The sequence below is a fragment of the Notolepis coatsorum genome, assembly GCF_963971535.1.
Source record: "Notolepis coatsorum genome assembly, chromosome: 17".
In the NCBI taxonomy this organism is placed as follows: Eukaryota; Metazoa; Chordata; class Actinopteri; order Aulopiformes; family Paralepididae; genus Notolepis; species Notolepis coatsorum.
The window spans coordinates 52,124,231-52,140,183 of NC_140181.1; the positions used below are offsets into that span (position 1 = coordinate 52,124,231).

At 43.1% G+C, this 15,953-nt stretch overlaps 1 protein-coding gene across 4 annotated transcripts in view; it reads left to right on the forward strand.

The window, feature by feature from the left end:
• cdk11b (cyclin dependent kinase 11B) overlaps positions 1-15,953 on the forward strand; it is a 66,591-nt gene that overhangs the window by 7,653 nt on the left and 42,985 nt on the right. For 3 of the 4 annotated variants that reach the window (XM_084333951.1, XM_084333952.1, XM_084333954.1), the window contains 4 exons: positions 9,584-9,734; positions 12,448-12,662; positions 13,220-13,339; positions 13,425-13,529. In XM_084333951.1, coding sequence (XP_084190077.1) covers positions 9,584-9,734; positions 12,448-12,662; positions 13,220-13,339; positions 13,425-13,529 — 591 coding nt within the window. The remainder of the gene's footprint in view (positions 1-9,583; positions 9,735-12,447; positions 12,663-13,219; positions 13,340-13,424; positions 13,530-15,953) is intronic. The other variant, XM_084333953.1, reaches the window with a different exon arrangement.

Sequence of the window (15,953 nt, forward strand, 5' to 3'; positions counted from 1 at the left end):
TACCGGCTAACGGAAACGCTGCTGCAGAGGGAGGTCAGTTACTGTCAGTCATTCTGCAGAGGGAGGTCAGTTACTGTCACAGTCATTCTGCAGAGGGAGGTCAGTTACTATCACAGTCACTCTGTAGAGGGAGGTCAGTTACTGTCACAGTCACTCTGCAGAGGGAGGTCAGTTACTGTCACAGTCACTCTGCAGAGGGAGGTCAGTTACTGTCACAGTCACTCTGCAGAGGGAGGTCAGTTACTGTTACAGTCACTCTGCAGAGGGAGGTCAGTTACTGTTACAGTCATTTTGCAGAGGGAGGTCAATTACTGTTACAGTCACTCTGCAGAGGGAGATCAGTTACTGTCACAGTTAGGGGTGCACGATATTGATTTTTTGACCCCGATACCGATAACTTTCTGCTCCTCAAGGCCGATACCGATAACCGATATTTATTGTATTATAATATATTTTTTTAAAAATGTATATTCCTGTAGTTTTGACCTAACCAGATTTATCATGACATGAGCGTTACTACTATGAACAAAACAAAGCCAAGACAACAGTTTTGACTGATAAAGTGACCATATTTATTTTTCCAAATAAATATAATTTGAATCAGAAAAATCATAATCCGTCAATAACTTAATAATACATCCAACCTAACAAGTCACCTGCAACATCACCACCGCTACGATGACGCGCGAGCAGCTAAAGCTGCTGTGAATCCAAAGCCAGCTACAAAGGAACCCGCAGCGCTTGTACCTATTGACGAGGCGTTTGCTAAATTAAAGAAGTTTGACAGAAATGACCCAAGGGCTCAAGCCGCTAGCTTTTAAGCAGTGCTTGGTGGTGCAAATTAACCGGGCTACTACGGAGCAATAAGTGACTGCGTATTCAACCAAGGGTTGCATCACAGTCATGAAATGGGCTAGATTTGCAGCAGCTTTAGCTGCTTGCGCGTCGTCGTAGGCTTTTAACACACCATCGTAGCGGTGGTGATGTTGCAGGTGACTTGTTAGGTTGGATGTATTATAAGTTGTTGCCCTTTTCCCTCCTCGTGGAACTTCTGCATTGCATTTGTTACAAATAGCAAGCAAACTTCTTTCCTCTGAAACTATTCCCACACTACTGACGCCATCTTTGTTTACATCCGCGCTGCTTCTGAAACTTACGTGGCTATGTCACAGCCAAGAAAGGGAGCGCTGGATTTGTGTAAAACGCCCTCTTCCTAAACCACACGCTATCAGTCGTACCACAGTACTGGCCAAATGGGAGCAGCCTACAGTAAAAACAAACGGCCTTCATCCCAATTCACCCACACCGCATATTTTTTTTACCAAAAAATATATTATATTATCGGAGCTATCAATAACACTATCGGGTTTATTGGGATGACGTCATAATTGCTTATCGGCCCGATAATTATCGTGCATCCCTAGTCACAGTCATTCTGCAGAGGGAGGTCAGTTACTGTTTTCAGTCTGGTCACAGTTTTATACATAGTACACTTGAAATAAATATCATAATTAAATGTCAGATTCTATTATTATAATTGTCTGATTGACACTGTAAAATAGATCATATTTACACTTTAACTTCTTAACCTCTTCCGCCTGTGTGCAAATTACATCACGTTATACATCAATCTCTCCAGACTGTCTGACAAAATTATCGTTTTTTTGTCAAATGTATTCAAGTATAAACATCATAACCATGTCACAACAGCAGTTATAATGTATATTATCATCAATAGATTTACCAATAGGTTAAAGTGTTATTAGTGCGATTTTAGTATTAGTTTTTCTATTGTTTTGATCGTGAAAGTCCGCCATTTTGAAAAAGTGACGCCTGTAATTGTAGTTTTTTATACGCCATTTTGAAGAGGACAACCAGAGCTTTCAATGAGCGGAATCTTTCAGAAATACACGTCCCAGAGGTCTCTAGGTCAAAAAAAGCAAATGGGTTCTGTATGAATATTTTTTTAATATCTCTTATTACTCGGGATAATATACCACAAAACTGAACGTTATTGGCATATATTGGAGCGCAGTTAGTTTGTCTCCCCTATTTTTAGCATTTAGCAACAATCAGATTTAAAATCAGTTTCAAAATGGCGGCACTCTAGCAAAAATAAGAAAGCTACTGTACATACAGTAGATTTCATTATCTGTTCTTATGCACGCCTGGTGATACTAAATCCAAATTGAACTTGGGCATTTGAAAGATAAGATTTGGCACAATCCATAAATGTGCGAATTGGCTATAATAAGGTCATTTATAAGCCTGCTATTCTATATTCTATAATAATATTTCAACTTGCATTGGTCCGGATGGGAGAATTCAGTACTGTATCTACAAAACCTTCTTTTTAATCATCTTCCCTTTATTCATTTCCTTAGATGTTTTGTACACGTGATCTCAAGAAGGTACTGAACGAGCTCAGTAGGGTTGTCACGATACCAACATTTTAGTTTAGATACTATACCAATATTAATTTCGATACTTTTCGATACTTTCGATACTTTTCCTCAATCAGGGAAAAACTCTCAGATGTCATTATTGTTCTTTATTTTAAAACACAACAATGACAAGAATAAATCAATTTAATTAAAAGCAATGGTATTCAAAATGCTGGAGAACTTTTTTTGCACTCAAAACAGTTGCTGTACAAGGTTTCTGTACCCAGCTTTCTCAACTGTATATATATTGGAACTTGGTCCATACAGATGAACTCTGCGACTGCCCTGTTGAGCCTTTTATCATCTTTGGACTAATTTGTGTACTTTATATGCTGCTCAAAAAAAGCGGAGGTTAGGTTGCTTCTGAGTGGGGGGAGTCACTCTGTGAGCCAAATGCAGCAGACTTCTGTAGTTAAAAAAAAATTCAAGGTGTAGAAAAAGTATGGTTGTATTATTATTAAGGCTGTCAAATATATCGCGTTAACTCCCGATTCTATTAATGCCACAATTTTTTTTAACTCAAGATTAACTAAAACATTTTTTTTTTTTTTTTTTTTTTTACTAGACTTCACTCAGGTGTATTATTGATGCTCTCATTGATACTATGTTTGTTTCTGAAGTGTGTGTGTGTGTGTGTGCGTGTGTGTGTGTGTGTGTGTGTGTGTGTGTGTGTGTGTGTGTGTGTGTGTGTGTGTGTGTGTGTGTGTGTGTGTGTGTGTGTGTGTGTGTGTGTGTGTGTGTGTGTGTGTGTGTGTGAGATATAGAGAGAGAGGGGGGTGAGAGAGATGAGGAAGGGGCAAAAGAGAAAAAGAGCTGTGAGAGTGTGTGTGAGGGAGAGAGGGGGGTGTGTGATTCATCAGCCCTTGTGTGTGTGAATGTAACAAGTTCCTAACGTTTTCTTTCCCCTATTATTTCATGCACACTTTATTCATTGTTTTAAATTATTATTTTCTTTTAAGTTATTTTGTGCATCACTCTGTTTTGAATTTGATGCAAATTTGCAATGCATGAGGGTCATCCTTTTGTGTTAAATGGCTGCACAAAGCAAGCATTTGTTGACTCGCATGTTGATAAGAGTATTAAAACTTGGAACTTGAAAAAGATCTGTTTAAGGTAAAAAAAATAAAATAAAAATAAAATGCGATTAATCGCGAGTTAACTATGGACAATCATGCGATTAATCGAGTTAAATATTTTAATCGTTTGACAGCACTAATTATTATACATTTGTCATAGCAGAGGGCCTAATTAGTTTGAGATACCATAAGTTACCTAGAAAACATTTTGATGAGTGAGACTGATTATAGCCTATCATAATCTAGAACTAGGTTATGTCATATTGTAGGCTGTTTAACAAAAATAAAATAGATTTCCGTTGTCTTTATACTAGGGGTGGACGGTATGGTCTAAAATTTATATCACGGTATAATTTGAAGCATAGACGGTAACGGTATATATCACGGTATCAGTGTTTCCGTTAGAATAATTTTTTTTGCCTGATAGTCAGGCTATATAAAGAATGACATCCTCAAGGCATGTAGATTTATAATATTTTAACTTAAAACTAGGCTACTTTTGCGTATAAAGTCATTATATTCCAAATAAAATAAGTCCCGAGTCGAGACTCCGTGCTGCTCCCATTGCAAACAGCGGGGCTGGATTTTGCTAGAAGCATATGTAGCTGCAGAGCCGCAGAGCCAGTGGCTCTTTCAGGTCGTTCAGCCGTTTGGTGGGGGGGCGCTGTTGAGCGGACCTGTGACCAGACCTGAAAGAGCCAGGCTCTGCAGCTGCATGCTATTTCGCAAATCCACTGCTGCAGCCGTCCTCCCGTCGTTATCATAACACTACACACATATCATAATGTTTACAGCAAACTGTAGTTGATCACCAGGTATGTTTTATTAACGTAGAATAATTCATATAAGAAAAACGATAGGTAAGATCTCTTACCTTTCTCCACTGGTTAAAAATGCCAGGAACTGAAATTGAAACTTGCTGTGCGCCGCGGTGATATGTGTTTATTATGAAATGACAATTGCGTGTTGACACGCCCAGTGCGCCCACTGCGCGAAGCCTCCTAAATAACTTTTTCCAGTTTGCACATATCTATTATCTATGACTAATTCGATCTATTTTTAGGGGCAAATGCGATTGAAATAGTCGCGCTGTGGTTACATGACGTCATTGCTATTTTAGAGCTGCACTACCGGTTACACGGTATAGTCAAAATCCATACCGTAGAGCAAATTCATACCGTTTATACCGTATACCGTTTATACCGTCCACCCCTACTTTATACAGTATGTATGAACCATTAATGGGCAATAGACCTATCTCAAACCCTGCCCCTTTTCTTGATCCTCCAATCACAACTGTCGCTTACAAACTTGTTTGTCCGAGGTAAGCGACAGTTGTGATTGGAGGATCAAGAAAAGAGGGCAGGGTTTGAGATAGGTCTATTGTCAAATGTCTCTGTATAAATCACGTTTGTGACTAAGCCATAGAGATGCTGTGTTTACTAGCTTTCAACACGGCAGTTTAGGCTATGTATAGCTTATTATTAGGCTTTTCAATTTATTTTCTATTCTTGCGAATAGCATTGTGGACATTTTCTAATGCTCGTATAAGGAACTGTAGTCACGAGAGCTAGCATAGCCCATCCAACGAACGTTGGCATCAACGGCACGACCACAGCACTGACAGGAGCCACCGCAGCACGCAACACCAGCCACCACAACCATCAATAATAATAATAATGGATTGGATTTATATAGCGCTCTTCGTGACACCCCAGAGACCCCAGAGCGCTTACAGAGTCCATTATTCGTTCATACACAGTCATACCGGTGGTGGTAAGCTACAATTGCAGCCAGAGCTGCCCTGAGGCAGACTCACGGAAGCGTGGCGAATAATCATCGCCTACGGCCCCTCCGACCACCACCAACATTCATTCACATGCATACACATTCATACGAGGCAAGTAGGTTAAGTGTCTTGCCCAAGGACACAACGGCAGTGGGATGGACATGGGCTTGAGCGGGATTCGAACCACCAACCCTTCGATCATTGGACGACCCGCTCTACCCCTGAGCCACGCAGCGAGGATCCCCACTGATCAACGCCAGCTAGCCAGCCCCAACTAGAACTACAGCTCGCCAGCTACACAAGCCAACGTCAGCCGAGTTCCCCCTATGCAAAATGTGCCAGCCAGCCAACGCCAATCAACAAAGATCCCCACTGCAACTGCCGATGGTTATGATAACTAACTAATTGCAGTGAGGATCTTTATTGACCAACGGCAGCTAGCCAGCACACACTGCCAGAGTAAACTCGGCCAACGTTAGCCCACACAGCTAGCGAACCACAACTCTAGCCAAAGCCAGCTAGCCAACGCCAATCAACAAAGATCCTCACCGCGACTGCCGATGGCCACGACAACCAACGCTGTGCGCCACAGCAGCCCCCATCAGCACTGCAGTCGTGCCACCGATGCCAACACTCGCCGGACGAGCCATGCCAGCTCCCGTCCCAACTAGAGTTTGTTGTTCTTCATTCCAGAAGGTTGCTTCCGGTAAACTAGCGCAACGTCACCACTGACAGCAGCGCTGTGCTCCAATAGGAAGGCATTCGCATGCATAAATGAAAAAAAAAAAAAGTACAGTTTTTCCCCAAACGCAGTATAGTATAATTTCAAACACTCTAGTACTACCGCGGTACTATACCAATACCGGTATACCGTGCAACCCTAGCTCAGTGGCAGTTTTTCATGTTTGGTCATTTTTTGCATGGTGTTATTCACTGTCAAAGATGCAAAGAAAAATCATAATTCATATTCTCCTTTGTTTCATCACAATTTAAGCAAGCCTAGTAATAGACACATCTCTGACACTGGGAATACATTCACTGAGGTCCATAGATGTCCCTAGATACCACGAACATGCTAATGGCCCCTGTAGAAGTGGACCAATATTCCATTTACTTAGTTATGTATTTTCGGCGGATTTTCAGAAAATATGGCTCCGGGCTTAAGAGGTTAACCTCTTAACACTTTTCAGCGCCACGATTAACCCCCATCCCTGCCGCTAGAAGGCCAGCTTAAAATAGTCATGTCCGCGGTGTTTCACGATGTTTGCAGAGCTGTGTATGTGTTCTGTATTATAGCTGTGGAGACAATGGTGTGGCTCATTTGACACACTACTTGTAGTTCAACATGGAATTATTTTTTTGTTTCTACACACTGTAGTTTATTACACGTTTATTACTCCTATAACAAAAAGATAAATGTTACAGAGCAATATGGGGCAATTTACTCCTTGGATCAACCCCGAAGTTACACGTCTTGGTGTTATAATAGACTCAGACCTAAGCTTTAAATCACATCAACAAGGTGACAAAAACATAATTTTTCCACCTTAGAAACATAGCTAAGGTACGGCGGCCGTTCATAAACCAAAAAGACGCTGAAAAACTGATCCATGCCTTTATCTCAAGCCGACTTGACTACTGTAATGCACTCCTCACTGGCCTCCCAAAAAAAACACAGAACGACTCCAACTCATTCAAAACTCGGCAGCTAGGCTACTAACTAGAACCCATGCATTAAAGCGTTCCGTCTCCAGGCGGATTTCGGTATTTTTTTCTTTTTTTTGTCACTTTGATTTGGAGTCTGACGGAATTGGCTACCTGGTATAATATGATTTGTAGATTGAAACAGAGGCGTCAAATATCATGAAAAAGGGCATTCTAACCAATCAAACGTGAGCTTGACGCACACACACGCTGCTCGCAGTGCCCTCCCCCTCACAGACCTGTCTTGTCACAGACCCGTATCATTTGCACCGAAGATAGCAAGCGTGCAGGTCCTCTTTTAACACCACTGAAGCATTAAACAATGGCCCAGTAAACTATTCACTTTAGTTTACTACACAAGGCGTTGTCTAATGTTATCTAGCTGGCTAGCTGATAGCTCATAACATAATTGAAATTAGTTTTTGAAGCTGTGGCTAACGTTAGCTAGCTACCGATCTTTGGGTGGCTAACGTTAGCTACCTAGCAACTGTAGCTTGCTAATACGGGCTGTCCTGGCTGGCTAACTTTTAATTCGCAATGGAGTGGAGCTAACTAACTGTACAAATCGATGTGATTGGCTGAGACTGTATTTTGTACGGTTGGCTGCCTGGCTGTTGGGGATTCGGGTAGCCAGCTAGCAGCTAACATCAATTCAATGTCAACACTATGTTGACACTCTGAGCGAGTTTGCCGACAGCAATGTAACAAACAATATGGTCCGTGCGGAACCATTATCCCCAACACATAGTTCCGTCTGTGAATAATGTTGCGCCACCACAAAAGATGAATCCAAAGTTTAATATAGTAAGAATAGTACTAGACTATATAACACATCTTTGCAAGTAGATTACATTAGCAAAATGCCCTTTTGACATGTAGCCTACATATTCATAATCATGAAAGTTTATTTGGAAGTATTTTATATTCTGTACTTAGTTTTAAAGTGGTCAGACAGTTCCCTCTGTGTGTAATACAGACATATATGTAATTACACGTGTTTACGGGACACTATAGGTTTTGAGGCGATCAGATCTGCTAGCGATGGCTTTGGAAGAGCTCCTCCCCCACAGAGCGAGCCTCGGTAGTCCGGTGCATTCATTTACTATCCTGTTGCCTTTCTATCAGAGTTCAAAAGGTAGGAGATACTGCCACCTAGTGATATTCGATCGGCATTGCAATTCCAATTCCAACGACCCATGGACGGCTAGAATGACCCGGATGATGATTTAGAACAGGGATCAGATTAGGCGGCTGGGTGGCGCAGCGGACATTGCGCTTGTCACCAACGCACGAGACACCGGTATCGAATCAGTCTGTCGGCGTTGCCTCCGGCTTGGGCCGGCCGTCATACTAACTCAATTGGCAGAGTTAGCGGGTGGGAAGTCGATGGGTAGTAATCTGGACGTTGTAAACAGCGACTCCAACAGGTCGGTTGGGGTGCCTGCACAGCAGAGACAGGAAAATGGCGGGGGCAGTGTGAGCCTCCTACACGTTATTCCTCGCCAAATGAGAGTCCGCGCTGGCAGGTGAAAAGATGCGACTGGCTGCCTACACATGTATCAGAGGGGACATGCGATGGGCTTCTATCCTCCCTACAACCGGCCAGTGGGGGGCACATGCGAGCAACGTTCAAGACAGGGGAGGGGAGAATTGGCACGGCTAAATTGGGATGGGAGAAAAATAGAAAAAGAGGAGAAAAAGTGGATGATAAAAAAAAGAACAGGGATCAGAGGAGAAAGATCAAAGGTCTAAACACGTAGTATTACGTGTTTGGCGCTCAACCGCTGGCGAGCAAACACGTTAATATTATGTGATTGGCGCAGAAAGTGTTAACAGGCGCCCCAAAAAGTGGCCATTTTTGTTTTAGTTTGAGGACTGCATACTTTTTTTGCAAACCAGAAAATACTATACTTTATACTTATGCATAAGCCTTGTTTCTTTTGAAAGATAACATTCTGAAGTTTCTGATACAATAAAGAAAGATCACTTCTAGTGCTAATGAAATAGAGTAACATAGGTCTGAACTTGAGTTGTAGAAAAACGTGTGTTACTCATGTTTTTCTGTAGTAGTTGCAATATCCAAATATAGTATTTCCCCAAAAATTGCTATGAGCTGGAAAACACCCTGGGTCCATATCCTGGCGTCTTATGTAGTACATGTCCAAATTTCATAAAAATCCTTTCAGAAATGAGTGATTAGGAGCGATTTTGGTAAACTGGAGGGAAAAAAAGCTCGCCAATAAACCTTTTCCTCATTGACTTCAATTTATTCTGCAGTTTTTTCCCTTCCTGTTTTCGCTCGTGACTTTTCACCTTCATTTCGCCTGAAATGGCAATCGACAGGCAACAAATAGGGCTTTAATTATATATATATTAATATTATTATATTATATATATATATATATTATTATATTATAGAATATTAATATTAATATATATAATATTGTAGTAAAAAATAGTGGCGCGTTTCGCCGGTGGGCAAATCGTCCTCAAGAGGGGCCGGGCCGTTGCACGTTAACACTGTAGCTGCACCATTCTACACCACTCATCCCTTTGAACTCCTTCCACAGCAGGAAAACACATCCGGCCCAAAGAGAAAGACAAAGACAAAGAGCGCGAGAGCGAGCGCAGGAAGCGTCAGTGGGATGAGGACAAGGTCCGCAGAGACTGGGAGAGACAGAAGAGACGGGAGCAGGCCAGAGCTCACTCCCGCAGAGAGAGGTGACCACCGGCCACACTGTACACACTAGGGCTGGGACACATACTGTACACTAGGGCTGGGTCACATACTGTACACTAGGGCTGGGACACATACTGTACACTAGGGCTGGGTCACATACTGTACACTAGGGCTGGGACACATACTGTACACTAGGGCTGGGTCACATACTGTACACTAGGGCTGGGACACATACTGTACACACTAGGGCTGGGACACATACTGTACACTAGGGCTGGGTCACATACTGTACACTAGGGCTGGGACACAAACTGTACACTAGGGCTGGGTCACATACTGTACACTAGGGCTGGGACACATACTGTACACACTAGGGCTGGGACACATACGGTACACACTAGGGCTGGGACACATACTGTACACTAGGGCTGGGACACATACTGTACACACTAGGGCTGGGTCACATACTGTACACACTAGGGCTGGGTCACATACTGTACACTAGGGCTGGGTCACATACTGTACACTAGGGCTGGGACACATACTGTACATACTAGGGCTGGGACACATACTGTACACACTAGGGCTGGGTCATACTGTACACACTAGGGCTGGGTCACATACTGTACACTAGGGCTGGGACACATACTGTACACACTAGGGCTGGGTCACATACTGTACACACTAGGGCTGGGACACATACTGTACACACTAGGGCTGGGTCACATACTGTACACACTAAGGCTGGGTCACATACTGTACACACTAGGGCTGGGACACATACTGTACACACTAGGGCTGGGTCACATACTGTACACACTAGGGCTGGGACACATACTGTACACACTAGGGCTGGGACACATACTGTACACTAGGGCTGGGTCACATACTGTACACACTAGGGCTGGGACACATACTGTACACACTAGGGCTGGGTCACATACTGTACACACTAGGGCTGGGTCACATACTGTACACACTAGGGCTGGGTCACATACTGTACACACTAGGGCTGGGTCACATACTGTACACACTAGGGCTGGGTCACATACTGTACACACTAGGGCTGGGACACATACTGTACACACTAGGGCTGGGTCACATACTGTACACACTAGGGCTGGGACACATACTGTACACACTAGGGCTGGGACACATACTGTACACACTAGGGCTGGGTCACATACTGTACACACTAGGGCTGGGACACATACTGTACACACTAGGGCTGGGTCACATACTGTACACACTAGGGCTGGGTCACATACTGTACACTAGGGCTGGGACACATACTGTACACACTAGGGCTGGTACACATACTGTACACACTAGGGCTGGGACACATACTGTACACACTAGGGCTGGGACACATACTGTACACACTAGGGCTGGGTCATACTGTACACACTAGGGCTGGGTCACATACTGTACACACTAGGGCTGGGGGACATACTGTACACACTAGGGCTGGGTCACATACTGTACACACTAGGGCTGGGGGACATACTATACACTAGGGCTGGGTCACATACTGTACACTAGGGCTGGGTCATACTGTACACACTAGGGCTGGGTCATACTGTACACACTAGGGCTGGGTCACATACTGTACACACTAGGGCTGGGTCACATACTGTACACTAGGGCTGGGTCACATACTGTACACTAGGGCTGGGACACATACTGTACACACTAGGGCTGGGACACATACTGTACACACTAGGGCTGGGTCACATACTGTACACACTAGGGCTGGGACACATACTGTACACACTAGGGCTGGGTCACATACTGTACACACTAGGGCTGGGACACATACTGTACAGACTAGGGCTGGGTCACATACTGTACACACTAGGGCTGGGACACATACTGTACACACTAGGGCTGGGACACATACTGTACACACTAGGGCTGGGACACATACTGTACACACTAGGGCTGGGTCACATACTGTACACACTAGGGCTGGTCACATACTGTACACACTAGGGCTGGGACACATACTGTACACACTAGGGCTGGGACACATACTGTACACACTAGGGCTGGGACACATACTGTACACACTAGGGCTGGGTCACATACTGTACACATTAGGGATGGGACACATACTGTACACTAGGGCTGGGACACATACGGTACACACTAGGGCTGGGTCACATACTGTACACACTAGGGCTGGGTCACATACTGTACACACTAGGGCTGGGGGACATACTGTACACACTAGGGCTGAGACATACTGTACACTAGGGCTGGGTCACATACTGTACACACTAGGGCTGGGACACACTGAACACTAGGGCTGGGTCACATACTGTACACATTAGGGCTGGGTGACATGGGAAGATATCGATATATTGATATTTGCACGTGTATTAAAATATTCAACTATTCAAAGTGACGTAGGTATAACTATAGGTTTTGATTTGGGGGTGGGGGAAAACAAAACATGTGCAGGTAATACTAATAACAATGTGCATATGGTTTTCTACAGTGCATCTAGTCAATTAGAATTTTTCTTTTAAATTGGGACAAAAAGCTTGTGAAAACATGACATTCCTATAACATATTCTTAACACATGTTTTACTCTAAGCAAGCTGCATAGTCTTTTCATTGTGATTTTCATGTGAAATGAAATGAAGCTAATTTTAAAATGAGCGCAGCTATAATGTGTGACGGCGTAATTGTTGATAATCACCCTGCCACGATCAGCATGTTGAATATGGACCCAATATCTTCAAATCCAGTCAAGATGGACAGTTTGAGGGAACCGTGTGGAGCGTTCCTGACAGGATTCCCCCATCTTCCCCGGGCTACAGGGACAGACTGGAGCAGCTGGAACGCCAGCGCGAGCGTGACCGTAAGATTCGCGAGCAGCAGCAAAAAGAGCAGCGTGAGGTCAAGGAGAGGGAGAGGAGGGCCGATGATCGCCGCAAAGAGCGCGACTCGGGGCGCAGGGAAGGTCAGTGGCTGCGCTCGCACCGATAGAACACTGACACCACACAGAGCACTCGCACCTCAATGTCATACTATGTAGACATACATTGGTTCATAGAATAAAAGGAAGTCATAGTAACAATGTCAATATACTATGTACGTAGACATACCTTGGTTCATAGATAAAAATAGTTACAGCGCCAAGGTCAATATATATATATATATATATATATATATACACACACGTCTGCTTCTCTCCATATCTCTCTCTCTCTCCTCTCTGCCAAGCGGCTCAACTGCTTGCTAGTAGAGGATTCTGATTACATAAAAGTTTGAGCAGATTCTATTTTACTTTCGTTCATACTTGATTTGGGGGGGAAAAGTGACAGTCCTGGTATCTGGTGAGAGGATAGAATTGATAGAATAGTCTTCCTGTAAGATACACAATAACCTCAAAACTTTCTAACATGCTTTTGGTGGAGGCTTCATAAAGATTCTAAAAATAAATAAATAAAGATTCTAATGATTATATAATGTGTTATGGTGACTGGGTATTGACGGTAACATACTTGACCCTCCCAGCGGTGCCAACCCACCACCGGGCCCTCCCAGACGAATACGACGACAAGAGTCACCGGAGCCGCAGCCCCAGTCGGGCCCCCCGGGACAGATCGGACCCCAGTGAGACGCGGAAAAGCGCAGGTGAGTTTGCCCTTAATGGTAGGCAAACATGGTAATAGTCAACTCCCCCCCTCGCCCCATACAATAAGCTTTTTTTTGTCTACAGGGCTGAAGGAGGAGAAAGGTGATGTTGCTAAGGAGGACCTGCTGGCAGACCTGCAGGACATCAGTGACAATGAGAGAAAGACCAGCACAGGAGAGTCCTCTATAGGTAAGAGATCATGGTTAATGGTTTTCTATTGTTCTATAGTCTACAAGCTGAATACATTTCCTACCTCATATAACCATTGTAAAGTCCATATCCGCTGTTGAAAGTGAATGTGAAAGTGAATTTGAAGCACACAGGCATGTTTACACGCCTCCAGTTCACTCTTCTTGTGATCTATGTCACTCACGTGCTTGTGTGTCCTTGTGCACATGCCTGAAAAAGTTGTGATATACAATTTTCGGGGATGCTTTTTCTCCTACCATGCGCTATAGTGCCAATTTCATCAACTAGTGGTCAAAAACTCCATTGCATACATTTAACCTTAAATGTCTTTATTACTACAACATACCGGTACTTCAAACATCTTAATTACTACAAACCTACCGTACTTTTCGCACTATAAGCCGCACCGGACTATAAGCCGCAGCAGCTAAATTGAATGATGTGTACATATATAAGCTGCACTGGACTATAAACCGCAGGTGTTTTAATGTTTAATTACCATATGTAATTAGCATTGGGACACAATACTGTCGGACAAATAACAAGAATTAACTCATTTACAAGTTGTATTAAGTTTAGCAAATAAGGGAACAGATAAATAACATTTCAATGCAGTCAAAAAAGCTATATTTTGATTTTTACATTTTCGTGTTTGGTCACGTCGAGTCACATATAAGCCGCACCGTTATATAAGCCGCAGGGTCGAAAAATGGGGGGAAAAGCCGCGGCTTATAGTCCGAAAAGTACGGTACTTTAAACATCTTTATTACTATGACCTACTTTAAACCTACCTACTGCGGGTACTCAAACTCAAATTGAAACTACTACTATGACCTACTCTAAATGTACCTGTTGATGGTCAAACCCTACTTTAATTGTCGTTACTACTACAACCTACCCACTATAAACCCACCTACTGATGTTTAAACCCATCAACCTTCCCAGGCAGAGAAATTAACCACCAACATTAACCACAGTTGTTACATGGCGTTTTCACATTCGCCGAAATGCTTGCTTGTGATTGGTCAATAGCGCGTCAGAGGTCCGATATTACCCGATAACGGACCTCTGTGGAACAATGACAGCTGTGCGCAGCTGTTCACAATCAAGCCCACTGACATCAGTGCAATCAGACACTGCCGGCTGCCGGGGAAGCTGCCGGCGATGACAGGGCGGAGCGACGAGCGGAGCCAGAACCAGTGTTGCGAGTCGATGTAAAATGAATTAGGTATATTGTTAGTAAGTTAGCCATGTAATAAGTGGGATAATGTATAGCTATACTCGATCATTGTCGCAAAATAATTGACCTTCACTGACGTTTAAAACACCTCGCCGAGGTGGCTCGGTATTTTAAACTCCGTGTCGGTCAATTATTTTGCGACAATGACCTCGTAGCTATACATTATCCCTTACATAAAATATGCGTATATTTGGCAGGGCTCGAAATTAACATTTTTACTTGGCTTTAATTGTTGTTACTACTACAACCTACCCACTATAAACCCACCTACTGATGTTTAAACCCATCAACCTTCCCAGGCAGAGAAATTAACCACCAACATTAACCACAGATAAAATATGCTTATATTTGGCAGCGCTCGAAATTAACATTTTTACTTGGTAGCACTGGTGCACCAGCTAAAATTTAGGAGCACCCACCAAAATGTAAGGAGCACCAACAATATATATGTAATATATATTTTTTATTTCTTAAAAAAAAAACGACTATATAACAGTACTGTAATGCAGTAAAACGGTGAAAGTAGCCTTAAACTGTGTAGACCTAGTAGTGTAGCCTATAGTGTAACTAGGAATGTGCCGGTATGACATTTTGAGGGTACGATAACCTTGGGCAAAAATACTACGGTTTCACCATATTCTGTACATAAAAAAATCCCCCATTGAACAAAACGTATTACAGTGCACAATAAGCTTTTCTGTACGTTTTATTTATGAATGTGTGAAGACTGCCTGTATTACACACACAGGGAACTGTCTGACCACTTTAAAACTTAGTATACTTCCAAATAAACTTTCATGTAGGCTACATGTCAATAAAAAGATGTAGGCTACATGTCAAAAGGGCATTTTGCTAATGTAATCTACTTGCAAAGATGTGTTATATAGCCTAGTACTATTCTTACTGGATTAAACTTTGGATTCATCTTTTGTGGTGGCTCAACATAACTCACACACGGAACTATGTGTTGGTGATAAGGGTTCCGCACGTACCATATTGTTGTTACATTGCTGTCGGCAAACAAGCTCAGTGTCAACAGAGTGTTGACGTTGAGATGATGTTAGCTGCTAGCTGGCTACCCGAATCCACAACAGCCAGGCAGCCAACTGTACAAAATACAGTCTCAGCCAATCACATCGATTTAGGTAGCTAACGTTAGCCACCCGAATAACGGTAGCTAGCTA